Here is a 13,389-nt window from a genome sequence, read left to right on the forward strand (position 1 = left end):
ACCAATGTAATGCTTTCATTGCAGTTTTTATCCGGCTCTGTCATGGCTGAATCCAAACACAGTAAAGAGTTTCCGTTCAAGACGTTCTACTTATCTTTGCTTATCATTTTGAGCCAAAAATCAGTAGACAAATGAACGTCTAGTTTTAACTCCTTTGTATTAAACTGTTAGAGTCAGTGTAGATGATTGCAAGCGGACTGAGTAGCGCACAGCACTCTGGGAAAAAAATAATTGTAAATTAAGTCACGCAATCAGCTAAGCAATTAACATCAACGTGTGGGATAGAGTTTATTTAAATTGGAATCATCGCGTTTCTAAAACCAAAACTACATCATGAAGAACCACTTTAAACAAATGCATGTAAAAACGATTATTTTTTTGTGGGGAGTTTACGAAACGTAGTCTTCTAAAACAGTTTAACAAACTTCATATCGACTTCGGTTCTATTCCATTCGAAGATTTCTTTTGGTACATAGGTTTGAGCAAATAGCACGTTCCTAAAAATAAAAAACCAAGAGGGAGATGACATGACCGCAAAACAATTATCGGTTTCATTTTCATTCTTCGTATAAATAGGCAATTTTAACCAGTCGATCAGAGAGTAGTCTTGTAAATGTCAGACCGTCAAAACGGTTTAAAGGTTTAAATAGCTCAGACAAAAATCTTACACACGCAAGTGAGAGAACCTTTAATGTTTATAAATTAACTTATTCCGAGCAAATAAGCTGGTATGTTTTCCTAGAAACTCACAGTTTAGTCCTCTAGCGATATCGTTTGGCCTCGAATGAGTTCTATAATGCTCATTATCTCAGCAGGATATGATTGCACCCTTGTGATTTCTCAATGGCTTTGCGTGTGAACACTGTAGCCAAACAGCAGGTACTGCCTTCTTCTTCCTCTAAACGATCGTGAAATCAGTGCGCAGGGAAGTTGATTGTGTCTCCGAGGTGCCAAGTTTCATTAAAATTTATACACGTAACGTAAAAAAAACTGTGACAGCATTGGATCGATCATGCCTAATTTTCCCATAGAAATTTTCGTAAGTGATATGTTGACACGTTGTTTACGCAGTGATGATACAATAACGCTCATCTACCGCCCCCCTTTCACGCCCATCTTAATTCGTTCTTAAATGGGATAATTGAGCCAAGTTTTTAATGCTGTCACGTCAAAAGTTGGCATTCCAAGCTCCGATTTCTCTTCAAAATTCAGGCGTGATAACGGCATGCAGTGGAAGTCGTGTAAAACGTGGCGGCGTTTTGTGACGACTCAATTGTTCCATTTCTCCCGTGTTGTTTATTTAAGGAGACCAGACATGCCCACCTACCGCAACTCTAATTGTAAGCGATTACCTTAATTAATTTTGTTATCTGCATATCAAAAATGGTACGTACAAACTCTCACCACGTTATAATGGGACAAAAACGACACAAAAAAGAAAGGCGGCATCCTTGCGGTCGATCACAAAGGGTATAATTGAAAGAGGACCAAGGAGTGTGGGTTTTTGGAATGCTGGACATTTTTCTCTCCTCTTCGCTGTGTTTTTCTCGATCGGCTGGTAACTCGCGCTCCAATTTGAGACAAAATGAATGTGATGTCTACAGCGACATTTAAACTTCACCTGCTGTTGTTTTCACTGTAAGTATAGAGCAGCGATTCGCTTGATATATACAAGATGTTGCCTTGATTTCGCATCCAAAGGATGTGAAAGGAACACTTTCGATCTTACAGTCGAATTTTGTGCGATTTTTGCGCCAGTAAAATCGATTGCGTACAACATCATTTAACTTCTGATATCTTTTTTAAGGATTTGTCGGATTGCCTTCATTTTGGGAAGAAGCCACGAGGTAGGAGGACTGAGTTAATTACTTATTGTCTCATTCAAAAATACTGTTAACTGGCGTTAGATAACCATCGTGTGTATAATGGCAACCACAGGAATACTACTTCAGAGACCACGTCAGGGCAGAGAGAAGAAGAAGCGATACGAGGAGCCTACCTTTCCACCGCGAGACGCAGCTGTATTCGAGGTCCAGTCGGAGTCACCTTCGCATACATGGAAAGCGCATCGACGCTCTAGGAAGAGATGGCGACAAATACGGTAGGCAAAACTCTGGCGTCGCTCCCGTAATAAACATTAAAGTCAAAATTTCCAGACGATAAGCGGATAATTGCCTCACGGTGGAGAACTCAGCAGGGAAATGGCAACTTCGAGTTCACGAAAGCCCCATCGCAAATTCTCACGTATGAATTGTAGTACGTAGTTATTGTTTTTGCTGTTCGTTGTGGGCTGTTGGTAATTGACTTAACTAATCGCTTGCGATGCAAGTTGAAAGGGTTAAGACTAAGATGAAACCTAACGTTTCATTTGACACACTGAAATAAATGGCGTCAAACGAGGTAAAGCGATTACGCATATCAAGTGCTAAAGTTACGTATAGCAGCGCATCATAACAGTGGATCATGACATCGTTTTCACACGTTTCACAAGAGGCATTTAATAGGATCGTATCCAAAATATTCTGTAGACAATTTTCCAACAGTGTTACTATTTTCTGCTTCCGTTTAGAAGCACTACCTATATTTATTGCTTTATTCTTCAGAGCTTACCAGCTCAAGATAAATAACCAGTATTAAGCGAGGTTTCGGGAGCCGTTTCAAAAGTTCCGAGCGCTACTTTTATTTGGTGTGAAAAGCACTTCATTTACGTAACCGGTTCGACAAGCGCTTAGCATGGATAAATATGAGCTAAATTTTAGCAGAGCAATGTTAAAAGCTAATGCTATCATTAAATTGTGGGAAAAAGCATGCACACGGCATTGACAATGTACTTTATTCCGGGTTGAACAGGATGGGTAGCTGATGACCGAGAACAGTGCACTGTCTTAGAGCGAGCCTTATTAGCGGCAAAAAGTCTAATCCCTACAGAAACACTAAGGTCATCGCATAAGGCAAGGAATTTAATCTATTTATGTCCAGTCAGCGATTGTTTGCGCTAAAGCGGCGCCAGGATATAACGATGATAGCTTTATGAGATCCCAATCAAGCCTTTTAGTGCAACTCTGTCAACGCTGGGGGTCTTGGCAGCAAGGAATTTGCCTGTGCTTTGCTGGACATAACGTGAGCCTTCCTAAGGTGGCGCATACAATTACAAGAACCACGTTAAAGTAGTAACAATACATTATTTCAAAATAAATTTGGCAAAGAATTGTGCAGCAGCTTCGTTCTCCATGTAGCTAATTTAGTTTCTTTTAGGGTATAGAAACAGTACAAGATTCAGTGAAGCGATCATGAATTGAGGTCGGAAAGCATGAAGGATTAAGAAGCGTGTTATCCCAAGTTGATAAACTGTAACACGCATCATAAATTAAACTGTGCTTAGACACAATGTGAAAGTTTCCGAAAGAATTTTCTGAATTTAGCCTGTGTAAACAAACAGAAGGAGGTGTTTGACAAATTAAAAATGGCCGCTAACTGGTGTGTCCTCTCTTTTTTGTTTGCAGCTAAGTTGGTCATCGAATCCGACAACTTTGGGCGAGTACGGATCCGCGGAGCGTTAACTAATTATTACCTGTGCATTAAAAGGAACGCAACGTTGATCGGACGAAAGGTAGCTCTTATTACTTATGGTTATTTCATTATTTTATGCGCCCAATGTTTACAAAATGCTGTGTATTCTTTGTTAATAGGAAGGATTATGTGCATGGGAATACGGCAAATTTGCATTAGAAGCGGGCCCGGGAAGACAGTTTTTTCTGGGAAATTTCGTTTTTCCGGCAAAAAATTAAGATCTTGCATCTTAGGGGTGTCTTTCTACCAAGGTGAATTTTGAATTGAGAAACATTGCAATCAACTCACAGCAACCTGAAAGAATTACCTCGTATTAAGATGCCCAGATGTTTGGATATGACTGACACATTGTCAATATAGCCCACGCATGGGAAAATTCCCTGTAGATAGGACAAAAGAGAGTCAAACGGATTTCTTGAACATGTCAAAACGTGTATGGCCACCTGAACTTCCAAATTATCTTCTTTGCAAACTTTACGCTATTGATGCGAGTGTCATACGGTTTCGTGACAACAAAAGATTGGTGTCAAGGTCAGTCCAAATTTACTCAAACGAACTTGCTTTTCTTGGCCGCTCATTTCAACAGCACAATTAACGGTTTTGTACGCAGGCTACATTTACGAGCTAGCTCGAGCTAATGAAATTTTGCATGATGTCCATCTTAAGTAGCTATTCACTTTTTTCAGCAATGGCACGAAGACGCCCAAAAGATTACATAGTTATCTTATCAGTTTCAATAGTCACAACCCTCTAATCTTACTTAACTAAACCAATAAAAATAGTTGAAAGTTCTTAAAGTTAAAAGGCGCTTTAATTTTAATCTCGAAACACGATACACTTGCTAGAAGTACTGGTTAGGCTCCAACTGTTATAAAATAGCTGTGTTCTAGCACAGGGCGTGTTTTAGAATGCTTTTAAAAGCGTTTATCTCGCAATTTACCTTTACCTTTTTTTAACTACAAGTCAAATTCCAAAGTAAAATTACAAAATTTAAGAACACACAACCAGAAGTAAAAATGCGTCTCTGAGGGAAACGTCACTCAAAAAGTCAAAGTAATTACAAGAAGATTTGCCTTTGACTGCCCTTCAAGTTCAAAACATGAATTCTCCCTCAAATGATCATGACAAAATTAGATGTTACTCGGTGCCAAAAATGACAGCCATGATTACACGCCTTGAATGCTGAACCTATTATTATTTAATTAATGACTTTGGGGTGTCAGTGCACCTCCACGTTAGAATATCCACATCACCGTCAAATTTAAATAATGCTCAACCCTCATTATGAACAAAAAACAAAGGAGCAAATCGTTTTTCTCCAGCAAAATAACATGGTTTACCCATTTCAAAATTATATTCGTCTGACACTTGAGTCTCCAGTTAATTTCTAAATCTTTGCCCATTTCCAACTTTTCAGTTATCAGTTTGGCCATTGTCAACTATAAGACAAATGTTGACCGTCGCTTGCCTATTAGCCAGGTGTCCCTGAAAATTCTGTCTACTTATAATTAAGTTATTCAGATTTTGCTCGTTCAGTTCTAGATCAAAGCGGGTTAGGTAGTGTTCAGTCGGCAGTTAAAAGTTTGGCCGTTCAGTCGACAGTTTCCAGACACTCACCCCATACTTTTTAGGGAGGCGTGGTGGCCTCATTGTTAGTGCGCTCGTCTCTGGATCAACCGGTCCGGGTTCAAGCCCTGGCCATGGACATTGCAATGTGTTCATGGACAAGACGCTTAACTCTCACAGTACCTCTCTCTCCACCCAGGTATATAAATGGGTACCGGCGAACTTAATGCTGGGGGGTAACCCTGCGATGGACTAGGATCCCCTCGAGGGGGGAGTAAAAATACTCCTAGTCGCTTCACGCTAAAGAAACCGGGATAAATTCCGGCCTGATGGGCCACTTGGTTCGTATGCTTTACCTTAAGCCAATTGTGTTGTGTCCAGCTGATAAGGCTGTCTCCGAGAACTAATTAAGAGCGTAGTTGTCTTTCTTTTTGTTCCTCTTGGAGGGTGTTTTCAAGTAACATAGAGCTTCTTGTGAACAAACTAGCGAGACAATTTTCGAAATTTAGCGCACTATAGAGAAGTTTACAAGTATTTGTTTAAACCAGCACCATATGTAATTCCGTTATACTTTCACAACTGAGAATTTATTTAATGTATGGGTTAAAAGAGAGGTTCTTTCTTACAGGCCACTAAGTCCAAAAGATGCGTCTTTTACGAGAAGTACGCGGAAAACCACTACACCGAATTCCTTTCGGCTTACAACGAGAGCTGGACGATAGCAGTGTCAAAAAAGGGCACGATGAGGCCTGGACACAAGGGACAGAGGGGAAAAAAACCCGTTCAATTTATTGAACGAGCTTCAAAGATCATTATTCAAACAAAAAATGTCCAAGAGTCACTTTATCACGGACTTCGTGATCACATTGAGCAGCTGCTGCGCGCGTACAGAGCTAAGGAAGGCGATAATAACAAAGAAAAGACAAGGAAAATGCCACACCCTGGCTACCCAGAGACAAAGAAACAAAAAGCCAAGATTAAAAGGAGAGAGAAGAAAATGAAGTTGCGATCTAAGAACAGGTTGCTAAAAATGCTTCGGAAAGAGCAGCGCAGGGAACAGAGGAAAGATAAACCCTAAGTACTGCTATTTCTTAACCTTGTCCACTTGTTTTAGCCTGTACTTTATTCTTCATAAATAACTGCCACCCATGATTCTAGAAAAAGCGTCGAAGAGACCAGCTTTCCTACATGTAATCTTTCAAGCCAACGATTCTGTTCTCTCAATTTACGAGCCTGGAAAAGGTCACACCAAAAGAGTCTTTAGTCGAAGAAACTAATCTCTTGGCATGAGCATGATCATGCATGCTTTAGGCGATGTTCTTCAGTTACTTAGAGTCTTCATAATCGATCTTTAAATTCGTTACATAAATTTAAGAGTGGCTAAACAAAGTTGGAATAGGTGAAGTACAGGAAAACTCCTCGTTATAGCTGGATTAAATTTATTATCAGTTTAGAATAACGAGCAGAAATTGCATGGAGACAAATGCAGGTCGGACGGCAGCACGACCGCTGAAAATTGATTTGACAAAACGTGGAAGAGCTATGGGAATTTGCATAAGTTTGTTATGACTGCGGTTGGACTGAAAGCAAAGAAATCATTGTGTTACCGCTGCGCAAAGTGCAACGAGCCAATCAGAACTCGAACGAAAAACTGGCAACTGGTGACATGGCAAGCGCGAGGAGTGCCATGCGTTGTTAATGGCGATTGGCGATTGGTTTTGTTGTTGGGTTTGGCTTTGCACAGTGATTAGTTAGAGCACTTACCACGAGTTAATGGCCAATTCCCTCTACGAGACGTGCTTGCAGGGAATCATGGTAAGTATATCCATCATCTTGGACTGGATATTTGTTTTGATGGATACAACTACCATGTTTCCCTGCAGGCGAGTCTCATAGAGGGAATTAGCCATCGAGGAGACTTATGAACCAGTTGCTAAACTCAGCGAGAAAAGAAAGAAATCCGAAATGCGTCAAAAGGCATCATCAATCTTGTAACTGCACCGAGTACCAAAGAATTCAATAACGACGCCTGACTATGACTAGGCTGCTTAATTTTAATTGAATTACTCGGCGTTTGCACGAGAGAATTATTATTTTGTGCTAAAAGGCAACAATTAGATCTAAATTAAACCATGATTGGTTATTCATATGTTTGTGCTCGTTGGGGAAATTGCCTTGGCTTTGAAATACTTTCACTTAGAGAAGAATATTGTCCTCTTTAAAGCTCTTACTTTTTGACATAAAAAGCGACTTTCGCAGATGGCGTGAGTAAAGAGTGTTGCTGACCCTTGAGTCGTCACCTATGTCATAACAAACTATTGGTAAAAAGGATAGGGCTCGATAGCGATCGTGAGTGCGATTATCCGCCATTACAAGATATGGATAATCATCATGGATGTTAAGTGTAAAATTCATTTCTATAAATAATTCCGATGTAATTCTTTCCACTTACATTTGCACTATATTAGATCATAAATGTACGGCTTATTGATGTTTTTTTGCTTTGTATAATATGAATTTACTGTATATTATTGAGTGACATCGAAAACAATGTTCCAGTTGAAAACAGCGACTCAAAGTAAGAGTAAATCTGAGTTTGCTTGTGTCTTATGTGTACAAAGTTGATATCTAACTAGGGATCTAACGCACTTCACAAACGAACACCAGTAATGAGGTAAGAACTACGTTCGTCCTTTATCTATTGTCAATATTATACCACAACAAATGGAAGAGAAGTTAAAGGGGAATGACCACACACGCTGGCAACAATCCGCGCAGAGTATCTCAAGGCCCGGCCTCAAAGATGCACAGGGAACTATTACTTAAAAGTATACCGAATTAACGACTTAAAAGTTCCAATAATGAAACTCAGGACTATTTTTTTCTTACTTAATTTGGCTGATATTTTACTGAATCTTTATTCAACTGGGTGATATTGTTAAAGAATGATCGTGGGGGGAACGACCTCTTCCACATGCAAATGGACGTCTAACATCTATTTTAATCCTTTTCTTTTTTATTCATTTTGTAACAACGCTATCTCTTACACTTCTGAACCTGAAACCCTGCTTCGGCTCTTTTATATTGACCTGGTAGAAACTGTCAATCAAGTATCAAACTGACACTCCGTACCACGAAATCTAGGCTTACGTAAAGGCCTGCTCAGTCCACGCTAAGTAGTACTGCGCTTGCGCACGAGAATCATTTCCGTATTTTCCTTCTATCAAATAACAAAGTTGAAATCTTTTTCATGTTCTCTAGGATTCCAAGAGAGTCTGACCAAAATAAAACAACGAGAGTGACAAAAACTACAAGAATTGTTTTTCCAGAATTTAATCAAAATATAAGTCACAGCAATGTACGGAAACACTCAAACAAAGATTGTTATGCAATCTCTAACAAACAACAATTTCGGTCAGCTTATTGAAGAAGACAGGTGGTCTTACTGGTTAGGCCTTTTCAATATTTTAATGTTTTAAAAGTAGTCATTAGTTCCAAAACAGAAATTAATTCAGTAAGTGTTAAAATACGTGTTACAAGAGTTCCTCTGAAGGAAGCCGACTTTTTTAAGTGTTTCTGAGGATAAGTACCTTTTCTTAATTAAAGTGTACTTCCATTTACCAAGAAGTGTGAGGTGAAAGAAGATATTTAACATTAGGTAAAACTGTCCATATGCCAGTGATCTCCACTAAAGAAATAAGGTCTGCTGTGACTATAGTTAGTAGAAAGTATAACTATAAATTAAGAACAGAACATTCCAGCAATAGAAATAAAATATTCCTGGAAAAAGGCCGGGTAAAATTCCTTTTTAGTATTTGACCTGGCCAGAACACTAAGCCTAAACCAAGATAACCGTCCAGATTACAATAACACCAACTACGAAACTTAATGAAACTCATTCTCTTCGAGCTAAATTAATTCCAGGTACACACAAATTAAAAAATTACCGAGTTTTTCCGTCGAGAATTTCCACCAAAAGACTTTCTCTAAAATATTCAATTTTTGTTCTTTAATAATTTAGAGAAATGGCCGAAACTTCGATTTAACTGTACAACGGAAGGTGACAAAGAGGTTCTCACCTTTAAGCTCACCATATGCTGTTGTTTTCTTTCGACTCTCATGAATCCAAAGTAATCTCGGAATTAATTAACTTCCTTGATAAACCAGTCTCGATTCAAAGAAAGCTGATGTCATAAAAAAGGGTGGGAAATTTTGAACATCGGGTCTGATTAGTTAGTTCAAGCCCCGGGGGGACTCCTATATAAAAAGGAGGGGGCTGCTCATCGGAAATTTAGAAAAGAACCCCTAAGAGTTACCAAGATCCTGCTTTGTGGGCGTGGCTTCAAATTCTTCTCACCCCTTCGAGGTACCAATTCTGAAACAATTCATTTACTGACACTCATAATTTTCAATAACGATAAAGACGATGCTTTGAATACCTTCGATCGCGTAAAGTTGATTGTCAAATAAATTATCTCCTATAATATTTTTTCTGCTCAATACCCTAAAAGGTACTGCTATGGACCTTTTGAGGCTGAACACCCTGAGAGGTACCAAAACCGCTTTTTCAACCCCTAAAGGTGCGACGAACATCCCTGTCCTTTTTATATGAAGCCTCCCCCTGGAGTTCAAACTCTTTGCACGGGTATCGGTGAATCTGTTGTAGAACACGGCAAGGATCCAGCATAAAAGGAGCAATTTTATAGGTTAGCACGTTTAGATTACCAAATGTTTCAGGCTCTATAAGAATTGCGCACAACAACTTACTTACACGTGCGTGTTTCTGGCCTGTCTACTGGGCTTTCTCTTGCGCTGTATTTTCGTAAAATTTGGAAAAGGCCATAACAACAAAGGCGTGTGTCAGACAAACAGTTTTCTGACTAATCTTTATAACTTCGGGGACACAATCAAATTCACTGATACTTCCATGCTGGGAAAGACTCCTCTTTCTCTTCTCGTTGCATGATTTTCCAACTGAGATATTCCAAGTTAAGCTTTAAAGTTGAATCGACTTAGTTGTTCATTTACATTTCATATATTAGTACTAAATTATCACGTTAAAGAAGATCACCAGAGTTCTTATCCTCGGCTTGTAAACTTTCTCTTCTCAGTGTCCCTAAGCAATAGCTTATCCTGAAGCACTCTCGCACTTAAAAAAAAAATATTTTATAAAAGTCGGCTGGACAGAAATCATGCTATGGATTCCGCAATAAATTCTTATGTTTTGATCGTGAATTTCTACCAGTCACACTCGTCGAAGCTAATTTCAAGTTAAATTTTGCACACGACGGAATCAGCTAAAAAATATATTTGTTGTTAACCACCGCTAACGTGGTAAATTCGAAAACAAATTCCTAGTCCACATAGAAATTAGCCCGCAATGCGCCGCTGGTCTTCCCGCTGACTTCCCCTCCGACCGGACACGAGGGAGCAGCGGAAACCAAACCCATTGTACGACTGGGAGAGGCAAAATCACGTTCGCATTTTGGATTTTAATTTCTCCAAGATAATCCTCATTTATCTTTATAGCATAGCTGTGGTCGTGACTCTCTTTGCTAATTGTAACAAGCTTTGCAAGATCCCCGGCCGTACACACGTATTTCAGTAATCTTTAATTCTTCAATGATTATGTTCAGGAAATAAATAGAACGCCACTGGGATGATCACTCTTCTGCCGGTGCTGTGCGAAGGGTAATACAACTAGTCAGCAACGTAACACAAAGTATACCATGGGGTTCCACGGCAATATTTCAGAGATGGTTTTGATCACAAGGAGCTACAAGGAGAACCATTGTTAGCCCGCACTGGAATGCATTCCTAATCAGCCGTCTCTCTTATGGCTATGGACGATGAGAGGCGACTGCCGTCGTGTTGTCTATTATACATTATGGATATCAATACAACAAAAGTAAAGTGATCTTAGAACTTACCATTATCCTTGTCGGATACTTGACGAAGGAAGCCTCATCTGGCATCAATTTTACGATGTTCCACTCAGGAATACAAAGCGGCATCAAGCAGTTGAAGCACTGTTGTTTTGACGCAAACGTTTTGAGCGCGCTTTCTATCAACTGGAATACTCGTATGTCCCACCGACTTGGTGTGAAATACCGGTTTATCCCGGGAGATCAGCCACGCATTCGGCCCTTTGCTCTTTGATTATTGGCGGTATAATTCACCGTGCCCCCATAAGTGTGGACCAATGCACTCTAAAAAAACTTCGGCTGTTTTGGTCAAAGCTGAACGGCTTCGCTTTAATAAGTGAATAACACAGTCCTCCATATAACGATCACAGTCTCTGTTTCTTTTCCTTTCAGCAGTCAGCCTTCCTGTTGTAATTTTAATACAGATTAAGTCTAACCGAGAAGGATTTTGAACCATGATATTTCTGGCAAAATCTCGAAAATTAAATCATCCTGTTGGTTATGCGTGATTATGCCTGCGGCAACTAAGAGGATAAATTCACAACTTCCTGGTTGTCTCTTTCCGACAATAGAACGTGTGACATGATGAACTCTTTAAACAGATGTCAGATTATCCCAATGTTCCACGACCAAAACTCACTCTCATATATTTGCATAGTGACCATTGTTATACATAGATTGAACAGTCATTTATTCTTCAGTTTCCCACCATACTCGCGCGGTTTCATTTATATCCTGTTCAGACCTAATCTGTTCTATAGCCTGCGTGCAGACGTGATATAGCAGACGTCTGCACCCAGGTTATCTGTTCCATAACTTTGATTGTCTTGTGAGAATAAAGAGTTTCATAATGAGGACAGTAAAACAAATGCTGATCAAGTCCCGTATCCAATCTCATCTTGGGTGGTCAAACTACATTTATATGACCTTTTAAAAATTGTAAAACTGCACTGCGGAGAGAGAGTGGGAGTATTAATGTTCTTCAACAACCTCACCATGCAGAAAGGGAACAGGTCGCACGCGTCAATTTCGGAGAGACCAAAGGAATTTGGCAAGGAAAATGTTCGTCTCACAAAGCGCAGATTTCTCAATCAAAAGCCACTTCTTGCCGAAAAGCTCACATCAACACCATGTGTGTCTTGACAGACAACTAGCTAATTGCGCGCCTTGCATGTGAAAGTCCCCGTTTCCACAAAAGAAAACAATTTGTCGCAACAGATGCATTGTATTAAATTGAATAAATTGTTCGGTTGTTCATTCAGAACTACATTCAAAGCGTAATGGCTTTTGCTTTTAAAGGTCTCCCAGCCCTATAACCCGTTTGGGAAAGAGGAACTGTGTATAAAGACTTTTCGTTTGACTTCATCCAAATAATGGCGAAAGGGAAGAGGAAGTCGGTATCTCACAGAAGACCTGAGCGTAGAGAAAAGAGCCTAGACTTAAGGTGGGACTATCGGAGTCTCAAGGATAACCCTACCGAAAACTCCAGTTTGTACTTCATCCTGGCAGAGGACAAAGATGCTCTCAGTAACAACTAGTTATCCCACTCTTAGATATGTTTAATATAATGAGACATACTTTTATGATAATACCGGCGACTCATTTTGTTTTTCCAAAGACAAGATTTAGTTTGGAGCACATATAGCATTCAACCACCTTTACCGGTATAATTCTGACATGTTACAAGGCTTCAGGTATCAAGTGTGTAAAAACAAGAGCGCTTTAGCACCGGAAATTGCAGTTGAAAAGGTTACAGATAACAAGGCTCAGGAGAAACCTAATTGATTAAGAGGCTGTTTGGACGTTTTTGCATAAACACGAAGTGAGAGAAATCACCGTGAGAATTTTCAAACCGCTCTGCGTTAGTCATCAGTCGAAACAAGATCCTGCTTAATCCCATAAATAATTGCAAAACAACTTGCCAAATCGATCCAAAGCTTCTAGTTCTGTTTTTAATTTAAACTATCCTTTTAGATACTTATTTCATTAACATCTGTTAAATTATTCAGAAAAGCACCCGGCACGTTGCTTCAGGCATGTTTTGCCCGCATTTTCTCGCCGCCACGTGAGAAAAATCGAGACGGGATGTTTTTGATCAAGATCGATTTTTTTTTCCGGAGGACCAAATCGAACCCGGGTCCATAAAGAAAAAGGGAAATGTGTGGGTGCGTAAACGGTTTGTAAATCAGACTTAAATAAATCCTTTTTCCCTGTCATTTTTGTTTTTTAAACTGGAAGAATAAGCTTTGTATAGTCAAGTGCTCTTACTTAATAATGCAAGACGATCAACTGTATAATCTTGTTTGTTTGAGAAGTACTGTTTGAGTGG

The 13,389-nt window shown here is 39.5% G+C and overlaps 1 protein-coding gene across 1 annotated transcript; it reads left to right on the plus strand.

Annotated features, from left to right (window-relative positions):
- Positions 1–716: 716 nt before the first annotated feature.
- LOC110045680 (fibroblast growth factor 18-like) lies at positions 717–7,741 on the plus strand. The gene is made up of 5 exons (XM_020751288.2): positions 717–1,638; positions 1,808–1,847; positions 1,939–2,101; positions 3,504–3,610; positions 5,765–7,741. Exons 1-5 carry the CDS (start codon positions 1,586–1,588, stop codon positions 6,212–6,214), a joined length of 813 nt encoding a protein of 270 aa, XP_020606947.2. The 5' UTR covers positions 717–1,585; the 3' UTR covers positions 6,215–7,741.
- The last annotated feature ends 5,648 nt before the right edge of the window (positions 7,742–13,389 follow it).

The sequence above is a fragment of the Orbicella faveolata genome, unplaced genomic scaffold (assembly GCF_042242905.1).
Source record: "Orbicella faveolata isolate gen_17 unplaced genomic scaffold, um_ofav_v1 contig_1, whole genome shotgun sequence".
NCBI lineage: Eukaryota > Metazoa > Cnidaria > Anthozoa > Scleractinia > Merulinidae > Orbicella > Orbicella faveolata.